At 39.3% G+C, this 20,128-nt stretch overlaps 1 protein-coding gene across 2 annotated transcripts in view; it reads right to left on the reverse strand.

Annotated features, from left to right (window-relative positions):
- The window catches only part of dph1 (diphthamide biosynthesis 1), a 108,707-nt gene that overhangs the window by 10,556 nt on the left and 78,023 nt on the right, over window positions 1–20,128 (reverse strand). For both annotated transcript variants that reach the window (XM_082180556.1, XM_082180555.1), the window contains exons 9-10: window positions 17,069–17,169; window positions 4,042–4,120 (exon numbers count right to left, since the gene is read on the reverse strand). In XM_082180556.1, coding sequence (XP_082036682.1) covers window positions 4,042–4,120; window positions 17,069–17,169 — 180 coding nt within the window. The remainder of the gene's footprint in view (window positions 1–4,041; window positions 4,121–17,068; window positions 17,170–20,128) is intronic.

Below are 20,128 nucleotides of genomic sequence, written 5' to 3' on the forward strand. Positions count from 1 at the left end.
GTCGACAAGCGCAACTCAATCTCGGCTCAGAACTACCCTCGTGCAATAAGAGTGCCTTGGCCTCGCATGCAGGGCAGAGGTGGCCTGCCAGAGGCACAGCCACCCCACCATCGAGGGTATTGAGAGAGGTGAAAACTTATGCAGAATTTGGCACTTTTGGCGTTCCATATTTTGGCACCAATATAGCTCCATACTGCCAAGTTTTCAATGCACATCCGAGAAAGACCCTGGAAAGCATGGCTGTCAGCTCTGAATCTGATTCAGCATAAGAGCACACACTATTACAGTGGGAATTCAGCATCATCCTCATTTCCAGAACGAAACAGCCCCTCTCTTCGATGCAGCAATCGATATCTGCCCTCAGCTTTTTTGTGAAGGACCAGCAATCCCATCCAGAAGCTGCACAGCTTGTGATGTGCTAGAGAGGGAGGGGCCCTAGGGGGTTGGTTCCCAGAAGGAGAAGCCCTCAGCTCTCAGATCACCCAAGCTATTCTACTGAAGTAGACCTCTCCTAGTGGCCACCAGGGAGGGCACTACAACGGAGAATAGACAAGGGGACCAAGCACCTAGAGCGCTGAGCGAGCGCTGGGTTGCCGTGACAACCCGCGCTGCAGCCCAGCAGCTCGACAGCACACGACACGCTGGGTTTTGCCCGGCGGAAGCTCTCGTTGATCTCCACGGTCTCCCAGAGTGTCGAGCAGACCTGCAGCTGTGCTTTTACACACAAGCAGCGGCTGGCCAACAACAGAGGGGATTCAAGCTTTCTGGAGAAAGAAGAGTATAACCGGCGTACCGACGTAGTCATGTTCCTGTGCGAAAACATGAACCACCCACAAAAACAATTTCACATGTTTTCCAGGCATGCGAGACAGTGATCGTGGCCGTCAGTGAGGACAGGAGACGACCGCATCCGGAAACACGGGTGGAATGTCTAGGTCTGCAATGTCATCTTTAGAAAGACGTAACTCACACCCATATAAGCTCTTTCAGGGGAATGCTCTCCTTGGTACTGAAGCACGCAGGGGAACGGTCACAGTGGACACAGACAGGAAATGTGCAACCTGTCGTGCGCTGTCTCTCTTCACGCCGGTCTTACCAGCACTAAGAACGGCTATTCAGTGCTCTTGGCGCACCATTACCAGCTGTGAAAACAGCCTTTTTGTTTTGCTCAGTAAACAAAAACAAAAGACAGAAAGAAAAAGTCTACCCCGCTGCATCGCCCGCACCAGACACGAGAGATCGTCCTGAAGAGCTTGCTCGTTGTTTGATCACTCAGTATATTAAACAGCATAGAAACGCTCAGCTCCGAAGCAAAAAGCTGAAGTGCAATCGCACCTGCTACTCATTATATACCCGCGCTGTGTGGCTGAAGAGCTGATGGCAAATGATTGTACGCCAATGTGCATTGGCTCGTTTAGTTTCACTCGAAGTAGATTGGGCTCTCTAGCGAGATTCCTATTAGTCGGTCCGACGTACGTTGAGAGTGACTGACTGATAGGGAACCATTTCTGCTTGGCCGATTAACAGAAGTGGAAGATTCTTCTCGTGGCAGAATGAAGTCAACAGCATTGTCAATGGATACTGCACATAGTGAATTTAAGTAAATATAATGTATAGGTGTAATATGTCATGCGTTGCTGTTCATCTCATTTTAAGACCTGCCTAGAACCAGATGGTTTTTTATTATGTCCTGATATGTAAAACCATAAAATTCAATTGGGTGTCCTTTCTTTTTCACATGAAAATTTTTAGTTGTCATTACTTCCATCTGCTAAGTAAACCTTGTATTAAATAATCCTTCTAATGTGCTGATTGTCACTCAAGGAACCTTTTTATAGGCAGAGTTGCGAATGGTTAAGTGTGGAAACAGCCAAACATCATCTCATTTCTTTCAAGTCACTGCACAATTTCACATTTTAGTTTTAAAACTGACCAAAACCAACACATTTCAAGAAACAGCATGTTTATTTTAAGAGATGAAGGCTATTTCATGCACTACTGTCTTGAACAAAGACAGCAAACTGGTTCTAACCAGGACAGAGAGAGAAATGAATGGCCCAGATGCACAACAACAAGAGGACAAGCACACCAGAGCCTGAAGTAGAGTCTCAGCTGGCAGCTTCAGTGAACAGTTCACACTAAACACTAGCTTCTGACCTTTAGGCAGAGTTTCAAAGGAAGAGTCACATCTGATCTGGCAAATGAGCAGAAAAGGGGTTTAGAACAGGATAAAGAACATAGAGATAACACATGGCAAACAATTATTACGGATGGCTGAATCTAAGATTGAGATGTTGAGGTGGTGTGGAAATTGTTTGATTGTAATTCAATCAAACTCATGGGAAGTGCTACAGTGGCTATAGTGATATAGCCTACAGTTTGGAAACATTACTATTTTTTATGTTTTTGGAAGTCTCTTATGCTCATCAGGCCTGCATTTATTTGATACAAAAAAACAAAACAAAAAAACAACAACAATATTGTAAAATATGATTACAATTTAAAATAATGGTTTTCTATTTTAATATACTTTAAAATATAATTTATTTCTGTGATTAAAAGCTGAATTTTCATCATACATTACTCCTTATGGACCCCTTACTTGGAAACAGTTGTGCTGCTTCATTTTTTTTTTGGAACCCTATTGATAAATATAAAGCAAAACAAAAGTTATTCCAATTTATACCTGAATTTTTATTTATTTATTTATATTTACTTCATGTATAATTCATTTAAGAAATTATAATACATATTTTAGTTATGACTTACAATTTTACATGTGTTATTTGCATTAATAAAAAGTAAGTAAAGTAATTTGTAACATTACTTTTATGTTACATGTAAATTATATTATCAAAAATCACAGTAAACAAAGAATCCTTGGTGAATAAAAATATCACGAACATTAGCATTATATCGGCTATCGGACACCTCGATCTCAAGATCCTCGATCTCAAGATATCAGTATAGATTTTGGTATCAGCCACAGAAAATCCCATCAGTCAACCACCACTACATTATGCTTGTGATATTCCTGGTGGACTAAGCGAAAAGAGAAACAGGAATCCTAATGAGGTCTATCTGCAGATAAAACCCGCCAGATGTTCTTGTTTTGCATCTGGGAATGGGGAATAGGGATTTAACTGAGACACCTATCCCAGGAAAAACGCTTGGTGTGTGATTCTGGCTAAGTCCTGTTTTGGCATGACATGAATCAAGATGAGCACAAGCTTCTGGTGATGTGAGGGAGAAAGACATGTTTGGAGAGGCGCTGCAGCCAGTCGGCCAGTGGGAGGAGCTACTGTTCCACCCTGAGCTGGCCAGCTCATCCTGCCCGTCTCTGAGGAGTAGAGATGGTGAGTAAACAAACCCTGTTCCTTCACATAGCACGAAGGTGTGTGCATAGATGTTTGTTTGCAAGTGCAAACACATACACACGTTGTACACAAATGCATTCAGAGCCTTTATGTCCCCAAGGCACTGCAGTGAACACCTGCAGTGGATGTGCAGCTATGTGTGCCTTGTGTTAAAGGTGCATTGCGCAACTTTTCATATTAAAAATACCCGTTTTCTAACCCATACATGCTTAAACAATTGCCTGATGGGCTGAATGAGCCCTTCTCTGATCACTGCGATTGTCTCTATAATCCTGTACAGTAAAATAAATAAGAGGGATTCGGGTCGTAATTTGAGACTGGGCGTGACGTCATGCGCGTTCACGGCACGCTCACCTGGCTATCTGGCAGGTTTGTGTATTCGCCGCCATTCTCCGTAGAAGATGGATTCTACGAGACCGGCTTGTAGTTCATTTCAAACACCAACGCAAACTCCACGTAAGATAAAAAAAAAAAAGAAAACTTTTGTTGTTACAGTTTCGCTTGCCGCCAGAGGGGGCATAGTTCTGCAAAAACTCAGAGACTTGCGCAATGCACCTTTAAGGGAGATTAAGTTTCTTATGGTCAGTATAGGTCTTTGTCTTCTCTTTCATAGTAAAGTATAGTAGATGGAGGACTGTGCTGTGTGCATGCAAGTCTCGAGTACCTCATATGGAGACAGCAGGGGTTTGGAGAAAGCCGTTCCCCAGTCGATGGAGAGGCGAGGGCAAGCAATCTGCACCCACCTATATAAAGAGAGAGAGAGAGAGAGAGAGAGAGAGAGAGAGAGAGAGAGAGAGAGAGAGAGAGAGAGAGAGAGAAACAAAGTAGTCAAAATTTAAATGTTTGCAAACCATTTTACTTGAGTTATGGGATTATTTCAGAGTGCGTACAAAATGCAGAGCTTTTCATTCAACAACTAAAACTTGTAAATACAGTAAATACAGAGTGGGTTTGTTATAAAGAATGATATATAAAGTGTCCTTGGGGAATTTTGTTATAACTGAAAGGGGGTGTGGTCTCCTCACTGTGATTGGTCGAAGACAGTGTTAAAAAATGACATCAGAATGCAAGTCATTTTGGAGATGAAAACATAAGTGTAAATATATATATGCACTGATGAATGGATCACAATAAGACCCGGAACGTGTTTAAGAAAGCAAATACATTTATGATTTCATGTTCACTGTAATTTGCATATTGTAACCATTAATTATGACTATGCAAAAATAAACTAGTTTATAAACAACATATATAGATAATCTAGATTATGAACCACTGAGACCCATCGATAATAAATAATAATAAATAAATACTGAAATATTTCGAAATGAAATCAAATGTATTATTTTAGTATTATTTATTTAGTATTAATTATAGTTTTTTTATAGTAATTTATTATCTTTTTATTTTATTTTTATTTCTACAGACTTAATGTATGTGTATTAAAGTTTTACTATACCGATTTCAGTTAGTAGTTGGAGAACTAAATATATACAAAAGCTCCACTTTTATTTTAATCACTGAATTTTTTTTTTTTTTTTTTTTAAACAACATCAAATTGCCTCGTACTATGTGAAGGAAAAGCAAGAAACACACACACTTGGGGAAGCAGAGCACAGTTCAGCTCGCAGGGAGAATGTGAATGTGAATATGAACTGCATTGATGTGCAGTGCTGATGCTCTCTTCTGTAAATATGAGAGTAAATCTGCACTCCCCTAAAGCTTCCCTGCAAAGCATTATTATTTAGACAAGCATGGAGTCAAATAAAATAAAGAAAGAGTGGGGAGAGGAGGAAAAAAAAGGAAAGAGGGTTGAGGTGAGAAAGAGGCAGCGATAAGAAAGGTTAGGTGAGCAAAAACAACGGCACTGCAATGCCCTAGTCTCCACGGAGCTACCCTACATAGCAGCCAGACTGGGCGGCAGAGAGAGAGAGAGAGAAGACGACAGAGAGAGACAGAGCGAGAGAGAGAGAGAGAGAGAGAGAGAGAGAGAGAGAGAGAGAGAGAGAGAGAGAGAGAGAGAGAGAGAGGAGAGAGAGAGAGAGCGAGAGAGAGAGAGAGAGAGAGAGGGACAGAAGGACAGAAAAGAATAACAGTGACATTAGAGGCTAGGGAGGGCTCAGAGAGTCACATGAGCAACAGTATGAGTGATCGTTGGCAGGCAAAGCGAAAGTGTGTCTAAAGAAAGTGCATTTGTCTTTAGAATGTGTGTTATGAATACAGAAGCACTGGAGCAGGAATTGTGGGTATTCGGATGCCTAATGTAAGAGAACATTCACTCCGCACACCTGCAGCTAAACTCCACACTTGGGAAACTGACAAGAACACATAAATGTACTATAAGTAGGCTTTAACAAAGGACGCACTCTTGCATCAAAAAATAGAAGGAAATCTCATACAGGTATATAAATATATGTATTTATATATCATATATAAATATTATACATATTTAATCATTATATTTATATGTGTGTGTTTGTTACTGTATTTAACAAATTATTTAATTAACAGCAGGTTTGCTGTTGAGTCACTATAAAGAGGTTGTGACATTATGAAATATGACTGATGCATGTGCACAGACAAACAGTTAAACAAAAATAAAAAACACCAGGAAGCGCAGAAGGAATCAAGGAAGAGCCGTGAGTGAACTACCTAAGGGATAATTACTTGTGGTTGGATCGACCAAAACATCTTAATACCAGGTGTAAACACAGCTAAACAAATGGCAGGACTGACTGTAGCTTCAGTTTGAACACTTATAATTGGGTTAAAAATGTTTTAGTGAGTAATAGATCCATAATGCAAATCATAGTGTTGCTGGTTTGAATCTTGTTAGTGAATCCACAGATGTTTGCCACAGCCACTGGTTCTCATGACCCCTCTAATCTCAGCCTTGAGCGTTACTCTCAATCCTTAGTTGCTCCAGGGGTTCCATCATGGTATGCCTGTTGCCAAATGATCCACACACCCCCAAAGGTAAATTAATGAATGACTTTACTGAAACCCTTTCCTTGAAGATTAAGATTAAGCGATAGGCACAAGTTTGTTTTAGTTAAACAGACTCAAGCAACAGCTGCCTTATTTGACTACTGTGTGTGGGAATTTGGTTAGTCTCACAGTGTCAGACATTTGATCGGTATAAAGTCTACCCCACATTGTTAACTCTGGCCAAAAATCACCCACAGGAAGGGGCTGTACAAGACCAACCACAGTTTTTGATGTCATGTTTGGCAGTTGACAGTTGCAAGCATAAGAAGGCCATCTGACACTAGACACTAGTCTTAGGCTCTGTCCACACTAGTGAGTTTTCGTTTTAACATGGCATTTTAAAATGAAAACGATCCTCGTCCCTATATTGGCATTTTCACTGTTTCAGAAAAGATCTCCATCCACACTACACGACCGAAAACACGTCACATGACCATTCATGCAGGGCTTGCACCGCTTGATGAGATTTGTTGCAGACTGCTCTAATAATAGCTTGCCTCTTGCATGTGTAGACAGCTGCAGTATTATAAAATGCAGAGTTTAATTCCACAATGGCTGCTAAAAAAGACAACAAAGTCAGCAAAGCTTGCAGTCCCGTCTCCATATTATTGTTTACACGTTCGTCGAGACTGATCTGTTATTGCCATAATGGTCATATGACAGGGGCTTGACAATTCAGGGAAGGATATGCAATGATCCAGAAGAACCAATCAGGGTGCGAATGAGGGCAGCCACAAACTCCGGAGTAGTGTTGATGCCAGGCGTAACCATAGCAAAAGTTATGCGTTTTAAAACAAAAACGCACTAGTGCACATGCATTTGTGTGGCAACACCAAGGGTTCAAAGTTTGGCTGGTAGATGCTATAACTACCTAATGGACAAAAAAAAAAAAAAGAAACTTTTTTCATTGACAGCAAATCATAACATGCTATGGATTCTGACAGAACACAATTTACTTCATAGTTCATTATAATAGCTGGAAAGTTTGTCTTCCTTAGAAGTCTAGCTCAAGACAGACAGAGAAAGAGAGACAGAAATAAAGATTGGGTGGTAAAGGCAAATATCAACTTAGTATCTGCATCAGAATTGGATTTCAAATATGCAGGAGGGTTGAGGCTGCATCGGGAACCTCAGCACGCCACCAAATTCAATTTACAGGCTTTTCAGAGCCAGCATCTGTCCCCTCGCCTGAGACAGCCCTCGCTGCAGGGAGCCATACGGGCAGAGACACACTCCTCCGTCTGGCCGCATCAAGCCCATTCTCCCAATCCACTTCAGCTACGTGGATGAGAGGAGAGGTCAAAGACTTGTAATGATGCCTGTTTTGCTTCCTCTGAAATGGCCCTATCAGCATGTGAAGGCAGACCTGATGAGGGCATATTCCTGCTGATCCCCTAACTGTCGCCTGAAGGTGGGGGTGGGTGGGGGGGGGGGGTTGAGACTTTACATCAAAGAGTCTAATTGGAGGAGGAAAAGGAACGGGAGGTCTGCGATGACTGCAGGGGGGTTTTCCTGATGCTGGGAGAAGAAGCCCAAGCCACCTCTCCTCGCTCGGTGTGGAAATAATGGATTTTAATTAGCCACTCGACCTGCAGCATACAATAGCACAATTAACCTTTCCGATCCACAGGGAAATAGGCACCGGTGCCTTCAAACATCACTTAAAGCCAACAGAGATGTGTAATTACATTAGGCTTACAATAAAGGGCACATATATACGCCGGTGAACGCTGCAAGGAAACGTTTTCTGAAGTTTTTCTAAAGACAACCTCTGGCTTTGGTTTAGATGTACGAGCAAGTAGACACAGGTTAGCTAATTGCCTTGTAAAGCCTGGCATTTGAAATAACATAAAAAAAAAAAAACGTTTTCAAACGTGTTTTTTTTCTTCTTTTTTTGAGTATTATATTTGATACACTTTTAGTCTTTTAGGCACTTTTAGGCCCAAACTGAGAAAAAAAATGCAATTTGGTGCAGATGCAGATTGCAGCTTTTAATGTAATCAATGAGATCAGTTGACATGCATCAGTTGTCACTCTAAATCTTCCAATAATGTGTCAGTAAGATGATATTTAAATACTTTCTAAATACTTAGTTTATGATCAAAGATCTGTTTTTTTTTTATTGTGGGGGCAAAACATATAATGAATAAACGTTCCTCAAAAGCCTGTTGTATCATATTTGATACATTAAAACAGGATTTTTCTAAAACTAATGTAATAATCAAATAAACCTCAAAAAAGTTTCGGTCCAGTAAATGTTTATCGTAAAATATCACTAACAAAACAAAAATATTCTCAATTTTACTTAAAAAAAAATCATTAAGGATTGCACAACAAAAAAAACAAATAAACACTAGTACCAATTTTAGAATTATACTTAAAAAGGCCTTTTACTTAAAAGTAAAGTAAAGTACTTAAAACGTATAAACTATTAATCTGACGACAGAAGGCATTTAGTAGATTGTGTACAACAGGTTTTTCAGCAAAGTTTTGATCATGTTGATAACTTACAGGCCATAGAAATTCAAAATCCATTATGATTCAGTAGGCTTCAAAGGGTTATACTTTCAATCAGTCGCTGTTAACTGTTAAACCTTGTCCTAACAAGGCATGATAAAGTGCGATAAATCAAATATCTTCTATTGTAATCAAAGGTTTTTGCCCTAATCCTCAACAGCTAACAGCAACAACAACAATTAGCGTAAAAATAGAGTAAGAGCTAATCCGTTAAAGTGTGCCGTGCAAAATACTACTCCCTTGGATCCTTAAAAGTAGCTGTTTGTAAAATCTGAACCTGTCACACACTACAACATTGTTATTGTATTTAGCTAATCAAAATGTTTTTCTTGTTAGCATTTTGCTAAGCTATCAGGCTACTTTGTCAGCTAACTGCAAGCTGAAAAGGCAAACAAAGTTTAGAAATGTTTAGGTTGAACATTTATAGCTTCAGTTACATAATGTGATATGTAATATAGTATAATTTTGATGTGGTATCGTGTCTGTGCTTGTGTGGAAACACGATTCTTTAGTGTGGGCTGGCTCACACAAGCTCTCAAAGTTTCTGAGTTTAGCTAAAATCCATGCTCACAGAAAGTGTATATACACTGTTTTGCACCACTGGTAAGATCACAGATTTTATGTAGGTATCTTGCCCTGTCTGGAACGACCTCCCTGGATGTAAATCACTGCCCAGAGGTTGTCTGCTCTCAAACAAAATGATGGATGCAAGATGCTGATCTGAATTGTGAGAGAGATAGAACAAACAAGTCACTCTCCCAACATTTCTTTCTAGCATTTCCTTACAAAATGTAACCATGGTTTTATTACAGTAAAAGTGTAGCAACCATGTTTTTTTTGGCGGATTGATTATCGTTTTTATAACCACGGTTTTACTACAAATACCATGGTTAAAAATTATGGTTAATGTAGTAAAACCATGGTTTATTTTTGTAAGGGTTTCTATTGAGATACACCTTCAGGCCTTTGGGCCAATCCTGTTATGCAGAACATTTTCTGATACAGACTGATGCCGCCTCTTAAGTGTATGCTGTGCCACATCATTCCTTTCAGCTAATAAAAGAAAAATATATCAATTTTCTGGTGTTATTTTTTGATTGGTTAGGGCGTTCTACAGCCCTTCATCAAACTTCTCAACACAGCCCACCTCAGACTGTTTTTAATCAAAGGACAAATGAAATCATAAAAAAAAAAAACACTATCCGTGACAAAATTCTGATTGGGTGGGCAAGGCAGACGATTGGTGTTTGAAAATGTTTGAAAAACATTTAAAAAATCTTCCTGACCCAAAACTTTTGAATGGTAGTGTATGTCTTGTAAGTCATGTCAAAAATATGAAATATCTTTTAAATTTTTTTATTAAAAAGGAATATCTATTTTTTTAATCACTATCACAAGTACAATATGTTATCTGTCAACATTTAAATATAATAAATATAATAAAATGTAGTTTTTTCCTGAGGTGTCAGTCTGTCTTAACATCCTATCCTGTAAAAAATTCAGTATTCAAAGTATACCATCAACATCTCATAAGACAATCCTTATGTAATGTCTTTATTAACAAGCTCTTTATTTCCATCCTGTCAGGCATCCTGCTAAATTTCTTGACAATGTGTAAATAAGTTAATTATTACATTTTAAGTGTATCATCGTGTCAACACTATGTCTCTGAATATATGGTCTACCATTAAATATACTTCCACATATTACAAAACAGTCATATTAATTTTTCAAAAAGTTAAATATTTCAAAAGGCACTGTATAACAGAAATGACCCTTCCCAGCAGACATCAAACACTTCACACCAGCCAAAACATCCACAAACACCTCAGAGTATTAAAGTTGAATTCTATTTTCAAGTGCTGTGGTCTGCTGGTTTAGCCTCCACATTTCCAGGCTCAACGGCACCACAAACAGCCTCCTCCACGCTAGAAAACACCCGACTGCCTTGAATTAGGAATTACTGCAGCACAGTTTGACAACAATCATAGCTGTTGATTATTTCCCTTGATATTCTAATTGATGAATGGAATTGACATTAAAATGACTTTGTTTCCCATCTCATTGTAATCAACAAAGCTGTCTAGACACAGTCAACGCTTTGCTGACTATAATGGGTGCAATTCTAGTTTTGTTGCATCATTCACTTTTCGTGTATATTGGGCTGTAAGCAAGCAGACTGAGTGTAGTGAATCAGTTACAACATTTTATGATGACGATTACCGATTTGCTTCATAGTGCAGCAGATTAGTAAAAAAATCGTTCACTTTGGCATAGAAGCATGACATTTGGCACAGATACTCTCTAAGGGCCACTATTTTGGAAAAAGGCGTTGGCCACTCAAAAATTCAATATGGCGGCCATTTTTCAAAATGGCCGCCATTGCTATTCAATGCTTATTATATCAATTATTCAAACAGTGATCCAAGCATAACATTTTATACAATTACTCTCTAAAGGACATGTTAATAGAAAAAGATGCTTGTCCCTCAAAAATTCAAGATGGCCGCCATTTTTAAAGATGGCCACCGTTCCTGTCGAATATTAATTATTTCAAGTGTTCAAATGGTGATGCAAGCATAAAATTGGGCAGAAATACTCAAGGAACACTCTTTTGGAAAAAGGTACACACAAAAAAAAAATGGTTCTTCAGCGGTTCTTCAGGGGTTCTTTGCGGTGGTTAAGGTGCTATATAGCACCATTACCATTTAAAGAACCTGTTAAGCCCAGTTTGGTTCTTCAGCGGTTCTTTAGCGGTTCTTTGGGGTGGTTAAGGTGCTATATGGCACCTCTTATGGTTCTACATAGCACCATTTGACAAAGGTAGGTGCTATATGGCACTTAAAGTGGTTCCCCTATGATTACAAGCCAATGAACCACTTTCAGTGCTATTTAGCACCATTTTTGTTTAGAGTGTATGTGCCACTCAAAAATTCAGGATGGACACCATTTTCAAGATGGCCACCATTTCTGTCAAATAGTCATAATGTCTGCTTTGTCTGCCTCCTCTCCTTTGACCTGTCCAGCTTAGTTAAACTTGCCAGGGATATAAAATCCCCGCCGGCATAGGTCTCAGGTTCATTGGAGTACACAAGCCTCTCCACCACGGCAAGGTGTAGTCCACAGAGAGGAAGTGCCAATGTTAGAAAAAGGATACGCTGCTGGTACAGGTTGCACATACAGTGGGGAGAACAAGTATTTGATACACTGCTGATTTTGAAGGTTTTCCTACTTACAAAGCATGTAGAGGTCTGTAATTTTTATCATAGGTACACTGAAACTGTGAGAGACGGAATCTAAAACAAAAATCCAGAAAATCACATTGTATGATTTTTAAATAATTAATTTGCATTTTATTGCATGACATAAGTATTTGATCACCTACCAACCAGTAAGAATTCCGGCTCTCACAGACCTGTTAGTTTTTCTTTAAGAAGCCCTCCTGTTCTCCACTCATTACCTGTATTAACTGCACCTGTTTGAACTTGTTACCTGTATAAAAGACACCTGTCCACACACTCAATCAAACAGATTCCAACCTCTCCACAATGGCCAAGACCAGAGAGCTGTGTAATGGGCTACAGGACAATAGGCAAGCAGCTTGGTGAGAAGGCAACAACTGTTGGCACAATTATTAGAAAATGGAAGAAGTTCAAGATGACGGTCAATCTCCCTCGGTCTGGGGCACCATGCAAGATCTCACCTCGTGGGGCATCAATGATCATGAGGAAGGTGAGGGATCAGCCCAGAACTACGCGGCAGGTCAATGACCTGAAGAGAGCTGGGACCACAGTCTCAAAGAAAACTATTAGTAACACACTACGCCATCATGGATTAAAATCCTACAGCGTACGCAAGGTCCCCCTGCTCAAGCCAGTGCATGTCCAGGCCCATCTGAAGTTTGCCAATGACCATCTGGATGATCCAGAGGAGGAATGGGAGAAGGTCATGTGGTCTGATGAGACAAAAATAGAGCTTTTTGGTCTAAACTCCACTTGCCGTGTTTGGAGGAAGAAGGAGGATGAGTACAACCCCAAGAGCACCATCCCAACCGTGAAACATGGAGGTGGAAACATCATTCTTTGGGGATGCTTTTCTGCAAAGGGGACAGGACGACTGCACCGTATTGAGGGGAGGATGGATGGGGCCATGTATCGCGAGATCTTGGCCAACAACCTCCTTCCCTCAGTAAGAGCATTGAAGATAGGTTGTGGCTGGGTCTTCCAGCATGACAACGACCTGAAACACACAGCCAGGGCAACTAAGGAGTACCTCTGTAAGAAGCATCTCAAGGTCCTGGAGTGGCCTAGCCAGTCTCCAGACCTGAACCCAATAAAAAATCTTTGGAGGGAGCTGAAAGTCTGTATTGCCCAGCGACAGCCCCGAAACCTGAAGGATCTGGAGAAGGTCTGGAGGAGTGTGCCAAAATCCCTGCTGCAGCGTGTGCAAACCTGGTCAAGAACTACAGGAAACGAATGATCTCTGTAATTGCAAACAAAGGTTTCTGTACCAAATATTAAGTTCTGCTTTTCTGATGTATCAAATACTTATGTCTTGCAATAAAATGCAAATTAATTACTTAAATCATACAATGTGATTTTCTGGATTTTTGTTTTAGATTCTGTTCATCACAGTTGAAGAATACATAGGATAAAAATTACAGACTTCTACATGCTTTGTAAGTGGGAAAACCTGCAAAATCAGAAGTGTATCAAATACTTGTTCTCCCCACTGTATCTGCGAGATGGAAGGCGGAAGGACCATCAGAATTGAGACTGGTTTCAACAATATAGGTGACCAGTTCAGAAAGAGCCATAGGAAAGATGGCTGGTTGAATCGTTTCACTCTGTGACTCTTTCTCAAGCCTTCTGAGGTTTCTCTCTGTTGTAAAGATGAATGAGACGCAAATTATGGTATTTCAGCTCCTGTGCAATGGCATCAGCACCACTTAGTTGAGACAATAATTTAGCATCATTCAGTGTTTGTGCACATTCATGTAGTCTCATTCAGTTGCAGTGTCATTACCTGACGTAGGTCAGATTCAGGAGATATGTTATCACAAAGAAAGCAAACCTGATCATCTAGACTTTTCTGCATCATGGTTCTGCGATGCTTTGTTTGGCCTTCATCTATCTCACTACATTGAGCATCGGATTGTTGCTTCTGGGCACGAAGTAACTTTGTGTTGTTGAACCGAAGTCGACGATTGTAGTGATACTTCGCTTGGTTCCTTCTCAAAGCTTCTATACCACCACCTTCATCCAGTCGTTCCAGGTCCAGGGTCATTGGCATTTTGTTCATCTTGTGTAAGAGTGGAATGTTGGTGGCAATCATTTTATAGCCATCATGTTGAGAAACATGATGGATAGGTGGTGATTGGAGGGTTTCCTTTGTGTCTGTCTGACAAAGACAACATTTCTTCCAATCAGTTGGCCTCTTGGCTGACATGGGATTTTCATTTGCCATTTTGGGGGTTTGTTGTCTGATTAAGGCCGAGGGGTTATCCTTTTACCACCTCAATCATAGACATAGTACACATTCAGGTATGGGATACAACTAGGTACGGGTCACCTACACCTAGCCCAATCATTCATCCAGTGCCATTTAAGTCCCGTGTGATCTGTACACCTTCCAGGTAAGCATACATGAACAAGTCATGTATTGCCGTGCTTACCCTTGGCTCGGCTCTCCCGCGCTGGCACAACCTGTCAATTCAGGTGCGGCTATCTAACTACATCTATTACTAGCTAATTGATGAGGGGCTGGTAGACAGCATTTGGGACACTAAACTTAGCTATACTATTACTACTAGTCAAGAACTACAGTGTAAGTAAAACTAGATCAGCTGACACTGAACCCCATGCTGAGTTCCACAGCAGTTAAGTCACCAGTGTGCCCTGGTTGTGTAATGACGTTCACTCTATTAAACAAAACCTTCCTTAACACATTAAATTGAGCTCTGACAGAAATGGTGGCCATCTTGAAAATGGTCACCATCTTGAATTTGAGCGGCACACACCTTTTTCCATGATAATGTTCCTTGAAGAATATTTGTACCAAATTTCATGATAGCAGCACCATTTGAAAAAAAGATGTAAGGATTCAAGAGAAATGGCGGCCATCTTGAAAACTGGTAGCCATCTTGAATTTTTGAGGGACAAGCACCGTTTTCCAAAAAAACATTCTGAAGAGTATTTTCACAAAATGTTATGCCTACATCACTGTTTTAACAATTGACACAATGAGCATTTTATAGAAATAGCGGCCATCTTGAAAAAATGGCCGCCATGTTGAATTTTTCGGTGGCCAACGCCTTTTCCCCAAAAAGTGACCCTTAGAGAGTATCTGTGCCAAATTTCATGCTTTTATACCAATTTGAACGATTCTCTTGAAATATGCCATTAATCTGCTGCACTATCATAGCTTTTTGACTGTCTAGCGTTCATTTTCGCGTGCCACCACAAACAGAAGTGAAAACCTCGTTCATTTTTAACTTCTTGTGGACATGTGTGTGATTCATTAATTTGTCAATTAATTGTGCAGCCCTACCAGGCATCATATTTAGGTCCACTTCTGTCTGGTCTGGTAATTCAATGCTGGTGATTTCGATTAACCTTCTCATTACAGTGATGGCTTCTGGCAGACTGGAGCTTCATTCCTTATCTTCTTCAGGACGTCATATACATTCAGTGCAGCATTAATCAACACTCACGTTACGCACTGAAATGTCTTCCTCTGCTCAGATCCTCATATTTCTGCCAAGATGACACCAATCCGCAGCAGACATGGCACAAGCGACTGACATTAATGGAGGAAATGAGAGGAGGAGAGATGGAGGTGTAACTTTCCTCTGGTCATGGTTATGCTTCGATTACATATGGGGTGTCAATCATGTGGCGTGAGAGCGGCACGATTGATGGGGGCGGTTGATCTTTTCTCTCTCTAGGAGTTGTTTCACTCTCGTTTCATTTTTAACAGCCTCAACACCTTCCTCCACCACCTCCTCATTCTCTCTCAGACCTTTCTGTCCCTCGTTCACCCACTCCTTCATTTTAGGGAGGCTATCTTGCCCCTCTCCAATTCCCAGAGGCAGAGGGCAGGCAGTGGGGGCTAGGAGGGTACAATGCAGGGCTTCCTCGAAAAAGAGTCAATATGGGCACGTTCCATGTTCAAACTATTAAAGTTTTACATCTAAGTGTATTTTAAGTGGTTCTGATTCCCAGGGGTCAATTTGGCTTCAGTACAAATAAAAGCTAATAATTCAGTCTGGGAAACATTTATGGAGTCTTTATAAGATCATGCCAACTATTTCTCACACACAAAATAAATGCTCCTTTATACATAAAAATGTATACTGTAGTATACTATTATACTGATTTTATATTTTGAGAAGTGGATCCATTGCAAGGTGATCAGCATATTTCTTGGGATCAGTTTTATAAACAACATTTTTATTAATTTAATTAATTAAAAGATTTCTTTCTTCTGTGCAACACAAAAGAAGATATTCTGAAAAAGGTTTTTATTTTTTTATGTCTATTTAATGAAAGTCAATGGCGTCCAATTCTGTTTTGGACCCCATTGACTTTCATTATACAGACAAAAACAGTTCCACAGAAGAAAAAAATAAGGAATATTTTAATTATTTTGTTATTTTATATTAACAGTGTTAGATTATTATAATTTAATAAATTAAATGTATATATGAATGTTTTATGATTTTTTTTATTTTTATATTAAGATTGCATTCATTCCCATTACTTTTTAAAGCTTGCAAATGACAATTTTAAAATTCTCTGATATTTCCAGGTTTCCCATGACCACCTCTATCGCACTGGCCTGTGAAACATCAACAAAAATGACTTACAGCATTTTGTACATATACTGAAACAGAAGGCCCATACAAAACTCCTTTGTTCCACAGAACTTCAATAATCTCAAAGCCCACCACACACAGCAATAAGACATATGCCACAGAGGAGCTCCTCACTAACAAAACCTTTGACCCTGTCAGACATATTTGTCAGTGATATTTCTTCTGGCCCTCGCCTTGTCCTCAGGGTATGCTGAAACTCAGATGAATCTGCACCTTATGGAGGAGCTTCTTAATCTGATGCACATGAGCTAATGTTTAATTGTGTGAAATGGAGAGCATGAGTGTGCATGTAGATGGGGGAGAGACTCACGCGTCCACGTCTGCCAGGAGCTCCAGCTTGCCGGGGAAGATCTCGGACAGGAGCACACGTGTGAACGAACGGCCTAAAGACTCCAAACGAGACTCTAAGTGCTAGAGAGAGAGAGAGAGAGAGAGAGAGAGAGAGAGATAGAGAGAGAGAGAGAGAGAGAGAGAGAGAGAGAGAGAGAGAGAGAGAGAGAGAGAGAGAGAGAGAGAGAGAGAGAGAGAGAGAGAGAGAAAATACTGATTGTTACACATATTTACATAAAAACAACACAATTTCATGCACAGAGCTCAAGGTCAGCGAGAACAGCCCACATCAAGCATTGAAGGGGGAAAAAGAACAGAAAATCATTACAACCAAGTATTCCCAAATTTACTGAAAAACAAGAAAACCACTTCCTATCGCCTAATGAGAAATCTTCACAGGACCGCTGATGCTGAACGTGTGTAAACAGCTTGTGTAAACCCTTTAGTAACCACCATCAGTTCTGTGTTGCTAACATCAATGGCCAGTTTAGCTTGAATTTTTTCCCATTAATAATGTGGGGCCTTGTTTTGCTCCCTTGATTTATTAGTGATTGATTTATACTTATTTATTTGGTCTGCGCAAAAACCTGAACTCCACTGAACACCTTTAAGATGAATCGGAATTAGGGATGCACAATATACTGGTACCATAATAGTTATCGATCATTTTTATTTATTTACATAGGATTGTATATTTAACATTTCATGCTCACTTCTATTTTTACATTTAAATGATCTAACACTTGCTTAAAGTTTATCTTTAAAAACACTACCTATAGGAATACGACGCCTATCACTGTATACATATATAAGCTCCTTCAGTATTATCAGAAGCTGTCGCGTTTCTCAGGAGCTAATCACCCTCCTCCCTCCCCAGCTCCTCCTCTCGTCAGTCAGTATGGCATTCTGATTCCCCTTGAATCAGAATAAATTCTCGAATTATGTTGTATTTTAAAATCTTGAATTAATGATATCTGCAATACATTAATGTAGGTTATGTTCTGTTTACCCTAAGGGGGGTTATTCCTGCTCTCCCTGCTCTTATACAGGGAGTTCTCGCCCAGAACAGAACCATACCGCCAATCCTAACTATGCTAAATGTCAATCGTATTTGACGATGGTGGTCCTGACAGAAATCAATAAATTATCAGTATAAGACAGAATTCTAATATTGATGCATCTCGAAATTGAGTGTATTATGAGTGTTTTCTGGCTCTCCTAGTCATTACAAAATAAACATTTATGACATTTCATAGACAGTAGGACACTTTGAGGTGATTTATCACTGAACATTTCTCATAGCCCATATCATCTGATCATGATCCAGCTTAATTTTAGCCTAAGCCTGCACAGAGCACTGCTGTCCTGTTTAAAAGACCTGTCTTATCGGACTCTGTGCTAAAAATGATATCGAGATGATTCACTGTCTTGCAGTTTGTCACGCAAAGTCACAGCTGAACTAAAGACCAGTGATGGGAATAACGGCGTTATAAATAAACGGCGTTACTAACGGCGTTATTTTTTTCAGTAACGAGTAATCTAACTAATTACTGCTTCCTCCATTACAACGCCGTTACCGTTACTGTCAATAAAAATGCGGCGTTACTTTAATTGAGCTCACTGAAGCGGTTTTCATCCGAGTAGGCTCTCTCTCAGCCATAGGAGCTGCAAAGTTTTTTCTCTGGTGTGTGAGTGTTTATGAGGCGCGGGACTCGACAAAAGCGAGGCGAATGCCGCGAGCGTGCTCGACAGTGCGCGAGAGAGACCGAGTGTGTCCGAGAACGCGCTCGACAGTGCGCGACAGAGACCGAATGTGTCCGAGCATAAATACTTTATTTATAAATAAATTACACATATCAGCATTTGAATAATCTCTGTAGCATATTGGTATCATATGCAATGTTTTAATTAGTTTATATAACATAAACTCCAAAATAACCTGCAGGGAACGTTCAAACATAGGCCTATTTGTTTGAAGGTTGTGAGCACGTGCGGCAAACACGACTAGAATTTGGCTAAAATAACCTCTGATAATGACGTTCTCTGTAGGTTATAAAAATAAACCCCCAAAAGATTATATTGTATTATTATTATTTATGTTGATACATTGTTCAGTATTATATTGAAAGCTCTTTTTGTTAAACTTACTATTGTGAGGAAGAAAATACTTCAAGTAGGCTATACAGAATGTCTACCAGTTGTAAAGGTGTGTGAGTTTTATCATTTTAATTATATGCACTAGTGTATGTGTATGTATATTTTTATTAGGCTACTATTTATTTATTTTTGGTACATTTCTTAAGAAGCATAATTTATTTTTAGACTTATTTGTTGGCCAGTTGTGGTCTGTGCAATAAATATTAAAAGTTCTAAACCATCTATTGTTTTATTGTTGCACTATAGTAATGATACTATTTTAATATTTAAATTAATAGGTGTCTCTCACATTGTCCCACAGCAACATTAAAATAGTGTAGATTAGTGTACAATGTTTTATAATAATAAGATGTTCTATTTAGTGTCAATTTCATTCATTTAACATTTCATATTGGGGGTATCCAAGAAATTTCTTATATTTAAACTTTTTTTAAAAAAAATTTAAGTAACGCAATAGTTACTTTCCCTGGTAATTAGTTACTTTTGTAATGATGTAATTCAGTTACTAACGCAGTTACTTTTTGTGAGAAGTAACTAGTAACTATAACTAATTACTTTTTTTAAGTAACTTGCCCAACACTGCTAAAGACTGGGGCGAGATGGAGCACTCGTAAGAAAAAGAGATAAATGGGATAAAATGTTTATGCTTAATTTGGCATATATAGGAAGCCAATGAAAATTCTCACCAAAATGATAATCCAATTTTTTTTTTTTTTTTTCATGGCTGATAACTGAAAATATACAGTATGAAATATGACTATATTCAAAATATAAATTGAAACTAGTATCAAAATAACCAAAGTGGTCCCAATATATTGTTATTTTCTATATACTATTTTCAGCTACAAATAATTAAGATAAAATAGAATGAAGCATGTTAGTG

Source organism: Leuciscus leuciscus (genome assembly GCF_965113295.1).
Source record: "Leuciscus leuciscus genome assembly, chromosome: 9".
NCBI lineage: Eukaryota > Metazoa > Chordata > Actinopteri > Cypriniformes > Leuciscidae > Leuciscus > Leuciscus leuciscus.